Genomic DNA, 7,882 nt, shown 5'->3' with positions numbered 1-7,882 from the left:
TCCTGCCACCTGAGACAAAGACGAAAATTGAACAGCTGTGTCTCGAGGAACAAGTCGTGAGTCTTGTCCTGTATTGTCTTGCCTTGTCTTGTCTGATGCAAGATGGTAACCTCGCTGTACGCAACATGATCAAGTTTGTACAATCGCTTGGGCACATTTGGAATTCTCATGTCAATCCTCATCAATCAAACGATATGCTGAACGTACAAGTACAACTGTCTTTGCAAGGCCCCGTGTCGACACCCTGGAGGGATCGGGAAACGTCAAACAGGCATCGCCTCGACGAGCAGATCTCTTTTCCTCTTTGAGGTTCGGTTAGAGAAAAAAGGAGTTGCTTACGGGGTATCAAGATTCAGGGCATCCTCGCTCACATCTCATCTCGACTGAACTCGAAAACGCTCCCAGGGAGCCCTTGCCCACACCAGGAGGGACCCTTGCCCTCCACCACCGCACTGGCCGCACCCGGGGTTTCTGCACAAATCCGGCAATCTTCGCCGCTTTCTAGGCCTCTGGAGCAGCTCGCCTCGGTGATAAGCCCTCTTTGTGGGGGTGTTTGACATTGCTGAGCACTGCCGTCTTCGGATCAAACATTTGTACTAGCAGCTTCGCACCGACCACGAACATGGTCAGCATATCCCTGATCCATGAGGATGAGGGAGCTGTCATCGCGGAGTGTCCGTCCCGTAGTTCAAATGTCAGCAACGACACCCTGCTAGCGATCCGCCTGCTCGAGTTAATACGTGTGGATCAGGATAGGAGCCTCCTTCCATTTGAAGAGACAAACAAGTGGAATGCGGACATAATTAGGTAGCTTCAAGTTTGCTCAGCAATGACTGAGCTCTGGGCAGATCAGCTTTGTGGGCAAAATAACCTCTACAAGTAATTGAAGCAAGCCGGAGGACTCTGAAGGGGCGAGGGGCGGGGATGGATCACGACGACCGGGCCCCCAGCCGACCTCAACATCAGTGATGCCCGACCACGGAAGGGCAACAACCTGCAAGCAAGGCCGGCCTTTTCCGATTGCTTGACAATCAATGACCAAATTGGTCTCTCAGAGTTACTGAACTTGTTGAAGGTATCTCTGGCTTGGGCCGCCTCACTTGTGCGCGCCTCGGCGTCGTCTCATATGCATCCAACTTGCATTGATCAGCGAAATTCTCCGGCCAGAAAGACGATCATTGCTGTATGTGACTGCCTCAGCTTGTCCTTTTGCAATAGTCTAATGTACGTTCCTGGTCGGGCTTGCTTGTTTCGAGCTTGTCCAAGTATTCTCCGGCCTGGCTCCAGCTAATGCGCCCTTATTCCGTGACCTGCCTGTGCAGCAACGCACCTAACCCTTCGAAGCTAATCATGCAAGATGTCAAGCAGGTCGGGCGAATCCTGTGGACCGTTTTTGATCTCATCAAACAGCTTCAGAAACAACTCATTCTCCACCATCACCTCGATAACGGCGCTCGAGTAAATTGATCGGCCCCAAGCTTTGTGGCTTGTGATCTCCATGAAACCTCCCGGAGGGCCGGCCTCGCTCCGGGCCTCGTCGGTGGCCACGCCGATCCACCCTCATGTTACAGCAATATGAGGACAGTGCTGTCCGGACACAACCTCTTTCGAGTTGAGGAGATGGGCGGTGAGGACGTGCGATATTAGTGTGCAGAGTGGCCCCGTCGCCCTGCAACGTCGAGTCACATCGCCTCGTCTTCGTGATCAGAGATGGGAGCTCGCCAGTCTCGAGCAGCCGTTGGATTGTCGATTCATCTCGCGCTTAATCCGGCACGCCCAAGCTGCAGGTATCCTGAATTCTAATTTAAAGCCCATGTGCTTGCTCACGGACGTCCAAACTCGACGCCAATGGCAATGCGGCAACTTAATCGATCTCTCGGTAGGGTCTGTGCAGCAAATGCTCGCCCTCACTCGCTGGCAACGAGGAGGCACTTTGATATCGGCTTTGTAGAGCTGCCACAGGCCCTTGCTGGTCGCCCTTGTCTCTTTCTCAATTCCTGGTACCGCGCAAACCATCACAATGATCATGTAGCATCGCGATGGTAGCGTGACTGATCATCCTTGTGGGCCTAGGTAGTGAAGCTATCACCGCATCGATATCAGATCACGACGGCCACCACCCTTCACGGCCAAGACCTCACTGATTCGTGCGCGTTACAGATGGAGGAGGGAGGGGCAGCATCACCACGCCTCCCTCAAGCCCCTCCGCGAGTTTGGTCCTTTGCCGGTCGATCTGGACCGCTCGGCTTCAAATAAGAGCTCCGCAGATCACCCGCCTTCTTAATCCAAGCCCAGTCAAAGCAGCGAATGCAACGGGAGCGGAAAAAGACGAGAATGCGGGGAAGGACCCTGCATCTGGCTGCCAAAGGACCACGGCCACGATGCCACGGGAAGTAGAGGCTTGTGCTTTCGCAGGAGGACGCCAACAAGTGCCTGCTCTGAGCCGCTGTGTGATGATGCTTGGGCACGGCTCTGAGGAGTCGTCCAAGTGTGGCTTGATGGCAGTCCTCTGACCACAGCAAAGAAAAAAACGCCTGAACGAGCCACTGAGCGAGCAGACAGGCACGGCATGTGTCTGCCACTCTCCGCCGCGGTGCAGATGCAGACGCAGACGCAGACGCAGGGTAGTGAAATCTTATCTGCAAAGCTCTCTGCAGACGGTGCTCCGGAGGTGCTGTGCCCTCTGGGCGGACTAACTAGCACGCACTTAGTAATGATTGCTCCATGTTTTCCTCCTGCAGGCTCCAGGAGGTGGGGTCTATCCACGCCCGTGCTCATTCTCTTGTGGTGGTGGTGTCTTGTCGTGCCTTGTCAAGCTTGTGTGTCTGAACAAGAAGAAGCAGGTTGAGCTCAGATATTGACAAGCATGGAGCTACACCAAATCCAGACCCTTGCGGCGGTGGGGCTGCGCTCCAAGATGGGTGGGAGGGTGGATGGCCTGCCCCCTGCCGCATTAGCACGTACTAAGGCCAGGGATGGGCCAGGGATGGGCCAGGGATGCTGCAGGGCTCGACGGTCTAAGCGGTTTCACTGTTTTCCTCTGGCCCCATGCTGCTTCGCCTACCCGTCTCTGGGTCTGGGTCTGGGCAGGCAGTCGACCAGGTCATGAGAATCACCCACGCTCCTCGCTTACACACTGTCTCTACCTACCTACTCCGTACCTATCTCTCTCTCTCTCTCTCTCTCTCTCTCCATGACCTAACTAACTGACTACAAGTAGCTACACACGAGGTTCTCTCGGTACCCGGCCGGCCAGCAGTGGACTTGGACTTGGGAAGTGGAGATGCCTTCTGTACAGCATGTCTCAGCCCTTTTTTCTCTTTCAACCGTTGTCACGGCCTAGCATCGTGTCCGGGAAGAGATCGGCTCAGCTCCCCCAACGCAAGGGGTGTGTGTCTCTTGGTGTGCGGTCAAAATGCTTTCTTATTTCGTCTGCATCTCGTTCTGGGTTTGGCCTTTCTTCCTAACGGTGTTGGGCAATGAGTCGCCATCATCGGCGGCGACTTACTCTCGACTCTCAGACGGGGAGCCGGGGCACTGCCTCTCGAGGCCATGTCGTTCTGAGGAGCTTTGACCTTCTTGAACTACTTGTACATGCCCCCCTCCGTGCATCATCCCGCCCACCTTTTCTCTTGGACACGCACGCCCCTTGTCCTCGAGATGGGTACCCTCAAGGATATCCAGAGCACGGGGCACCCTTGTCCATAGAAGGGCTCTTAACCGTGCTCCCGTAACCCCCCCAGCACTCCCTTGCTAAGGAGACAAGTAGGTACCTCGAGGGGTGCAGGGGGGGGACAGAAAAGACATTCACCACACCACCTGCGTGGTTTACATATATAGCCTCACCTACCTCACTGCCGGTTTATCAACCAGCCAAAGTGTTTTATAGGTGTGGGACTTTAACCTCTTCCCTGGGCCATAGCTGCATCACATTATCCCAACGACCTTGAGAGCTGCTGGCCCATCAACCTCCTACAGCACCGCAGTCCTTGATATATCAATGGCTCACATTGTCAACTGCATGCTGGATCATGAATCCGGATATATAGTCAAGGCCGACTCCCCACAACCCCCAAATGATCCGGTAAGCAATCAAATTATCTTCGTGTCCCGCCCTACAATTTACCAGAGTTCAAACCTGCCCCTGGCCCGAGCTTACCAATATTGTTCATGAGCAGTCTGATAAGGCCTCTCTAACGGAGAAGCCTTTTGTCTGGAGGATGCACCAACAGCCAGAGAGGAAGTACCAGCTCTTCCCCAAGGAGAAGCAGGCAGTGCCTGCCGCGGGTAAAGGGCTGGACCCGGAGCAGGCCTTTGCGTTGGCCATGGGACAGAACGGAGAGAAGACGGACAAGCCGCCAGCTGGGAATGGCCTCCGACTACGAATCAAGGAACACAATCTGATCAGGCGAAGGAAGGTCAGCGTACCGGAGCTGGGACCGATGACCACCGTCCAGGAGGTCGCCATGGATTCTCGTAGGTTTATTATGCCAACAAGGCAGCTTCCGTCGAGGGGTATCCAGAGTACTGACCCTGCCCCAAGCAACCATTCCCGGTCGACCACCACTGCACGAGCGATCCATCAGTGCTCCCGGCCACAGCTGGAGACTGAACCACCTGGCTGACTGCGTGGCTGATATCCCTCCAGCCCACGACGAGAACGCGGAGCTCACCATGCCCGACGTGTGCGAGTCCCCGTCCATCTTCCGCCAGCCCTTGTCGCCCAAGAGCCTGGCTCCCCTCATCATCCCCTCGCTGAGCTCGACCGTGCCACGCCTGACGAGGCAGCTGTCTCTCAACCGCCTCCGCTCCGGGAGCACGCCCGTCGAACCTACCGCTCGGTCCGCGCAGACAGACGACTCGCCCATGACCACCAAGACACCCTTCACCCCTCTCTCCGCGGCGACGCAGCTTACCACGCCGAGGTCGGCAACGACGGCGGCCATGATCGCGTCCAGTGTGGCAACGCCCATCTCAGCACCCGCCGGATCTCGATCCTCTCCGCAGCCATGGGGAGAGCCCAACCACGCCGTTAAAGACGCGGCAGCCGACCCCAACGCAACCCCAAGGGCAGAGCCCGAGTCGAGGATCGCCCTGAGCCACAGGAGGGGCCAGTCCGACTCCGGAAGCATCATGGAGCGAGGCCGTCCGAGGAAGCGGAGCGAGGGCAAGGAGAGCGGCACCATCCTCAAGCGATCCGTCTCCAAGAGAAGCAAGAGCACTGAGCGAAGGGCCTTCGAGACGCTACCCAAGGGCTGGAAGGCGAGCGAGGCAGCCAACATGCTGAACAAGACGGAGCTCGGAGCTCTGCAGAAGCAAGCCATGCAACAGGCAGCCAGGTTCGAGGTCCTCAGGAAGGAGGACGTGGACCGGCTTTCAATGGTGCGTAGTCCTTCTGGAGCTTGGTTGTAGGAGAGAGAGCATAAACTGACACTTCAATAGGAGCTGCGCAACCTCGATGAGCGCACCGAGTACCTTCGTCGTACTTACACTTCGCTCCGTGCCGGACGCCGCAACCTGCACTCCAGGATCTGCACCTACCTCCGCTCGCCCCGCGTGGCCAAGTTCAGCCACGACTCGATGCTGAAGCAGGAGGAAGCTCTCGCCGAGCTGGATGCCTCCATCGACGACTGGGTCACCAAGCTCGAGCAGGCCGAGAACCGCCGCACGCGAGTCCGCCAGAAGCTCCTCGAGCACGTCGCTGCCGCCGCCACGCTGCCCTCTCCCACCGGCAGCGTGGTCGGTGTCAGCGAGAGCCTGCAGATGGCCATGGGCATCAAGCAGCCCGCCATGCCCAACGGCACCGCCAACATCTCGACGCCGCCTCGCAGCCCGGCCAAGACGACCTTCACCTGCAGCTCCGCCTCCCAGTCGGGCTCGCCCTCCCCCCAGCGCGTCGTCGCCCAGGTCCCCTCCACCATCTTCGAGCAGCCCCTCGGGGAGGAGGCCGCCAGCAAGGACGCCCTCCCTCGCCGGGTCGACGTCGAGAGCATCCGCATCTACGCCGGCGACGACGTCTACGCCCTCCTTGCCGACGTCGAAAACGAGATCACCAAGATGAGCAACGGCGACAACGCGTTGTCCCCCAAGGATGCCAAGGTCTCGGACGACGAGCGCAAGCAGATCCACCGCGAGAAGAGCCAGGAGATCCTCAACGGAGCCGCCAATAACAAGAGCAAACCAGCCTCCGCGCCCGTGTCTCCCAAGGGCTCGCCCACCCGCAAGAACACCGCCGTTGAGGGAGAGATGCTGCTCACCGCAGCCGTCTTCCGACCCTGAGCATCGACTACTCGAGCTTCGATCATCCATCCGGCTTTCCAGCGTACATACTTTTACGAAGCAGGCATATTTCGCCTTTTCCTCGACACCCACATATTTTTCTCCTAATTTCCAAAGTCCTTCCACTCCCTTTTTTTTTATGCAACCAACGATTCCACGTTCCTTTTCTGTTTCTCCAGCGAACGAAGTCAACGGCCGACCAGCGCACGATCCTTCAAAGCATTTACAACCTTTTGATACCCTCTTCGACTCACTCCTTTGCGCGAAAGCATTCTACCTATTCAACAGCATTACTTTTTTACCATGTTCCCCCCCTTTTCAACCCAACCACCTACCCATTACTTCTTCTCCCTTGTCTTTCTTTCCTAACATGTACAACACATCCTTCGGAGTTTGGGTCTGCTTTCAACTGCCTTCCAGCATGCTGCTCACGGCCTGACTGATGATACCACACGACGCTCACGCGTTCTAACGGCCGAAAAGAAAACACCATTTTCTCATTCCTTCACATATATGTCGTTCACATCACTTTTCCTCGCATACTACCGCATTTCTCCTACTGTGCATAATATCAACCAAAAAGAGGCACACAGCTTCTTTATCTCTCTGTATTATTCTGACATCATACCTGCTTTTTGTCTTTCTCCTTTCTGTTCTGTGTTTACTTTTAGGGTGGTTTTGCACTTGGAAGGGTTTTTTTTCGCTTTTCTTTCCCCCTTTTGGGACATCAGGGGAAAACCCCCCAGACTGAATTGCATCATACCATCACTGGATGGGGAAAAAGACCGGTCGTGAAACCGGTTTTTTTCGGGAAGGAAATCGAACGAAGATACCAGCAGCAGAGAGAGAGAGAGAGAGAGAGAGAGAGCAGAAGAGATGTGCGCATGCAGGGTGCGTGCTGAAACTTGAAACATTATGCGTGAGAAGGGGGGGTCTGAACCCCGAGGTTGGCAGAGTCTCGCCACCTCGACGTGATTCTTTCGAGGGATAGTCAAAGCTGAAAATCAACACCAATGCTTCACCGCCAAGAATAATCTTGCTTTTGTTCCTTGTTCCTACTGCAATGCGACTGTGATGTATCTGGGGTGGGTGACTGGTGTTGTCCGAGTGTAGTCAAGTCTTCTCACGGTCAAAGTCGCACCTCCATCGAATCCCTGTCCGGCCGGTAGACCCAACCTGCACACAGTCAACCGCCTCGATGGATCAGAGCCCTCCATCCATCTCGTATCTGATGATCTCAAAAATGACATCCCACACCCCCGTCCAATCGCAACTTTTTTCTCCCTGCCGTGCCTTGGCGGCTCTAATCGCACATATCGACAGGGACCACAGCTTTTCTCTCCCCCCCCTCCCGCGCGCCACAGCCCAGAAGAGAATGTCATTAATTCTCCGATTCTGTGGGAGATATCACAAGACACACACACACCTTGGCTACAAAGAACATTGTACTCGAAAGTTCGCCGCCGCCCACGGCTTCCGCACCTGCTGTGGCCGCTGTGGTTCCGTTCGGCGCTGCCCAGCCCGCCAACTCTGCCTCGTCCGTGTTCGTCTTTGGCGCGAACAATCCCGTCAGCCCGCCGACGCCGCCGCCGAGCGGCACCAC

General features: G+C 56.2%; 1 protein-coding gene across 1 annotated transcript; it reads left to right on the top strand.

Annotated features, from left to right (window-relative positions):
- Positions 1-4,076: 4,076 nt before the first annotated feature.
- On the top strand, positions 4,077-6,279 carry E0L32_012112 (uncharacterized protein; the record flags this gene model as incomplete). The annotated part of the gene is made up of 4 exons (XM_031134917.1): positions 4,077-4,084; positions 4,130-4,476; positions 4,544-5,382; positions 5,443-6,279. 4 exons carry the CDS (start codon positions 4,077-4,079, stop codon positions 6,277-6,279), a joined length of 2,031 nt encoding a protein of 676 aa, XP_030999289.1.
- Positions 6,280-7,882: the final 1,603 nt, after the last annotated feature.

Source organism: Thyridium curvatum (assembly GCF_004353045.1).
Source record: "Thyridium curvatum strain D216 chromosome Unknown NODE_137_length_53929_cov_161.071429, whole genome shotgun sequence".
Lineage (NCBI taxonomy): Eukaryota > Fungi > Ascomycota > Sordariomycetes > Thyridiales > Thyridiaceae > Thyridium > Thyridium curvatum.
This window is presented reverse-complemented; position numbering and strand designations above follow the sequence as displayed.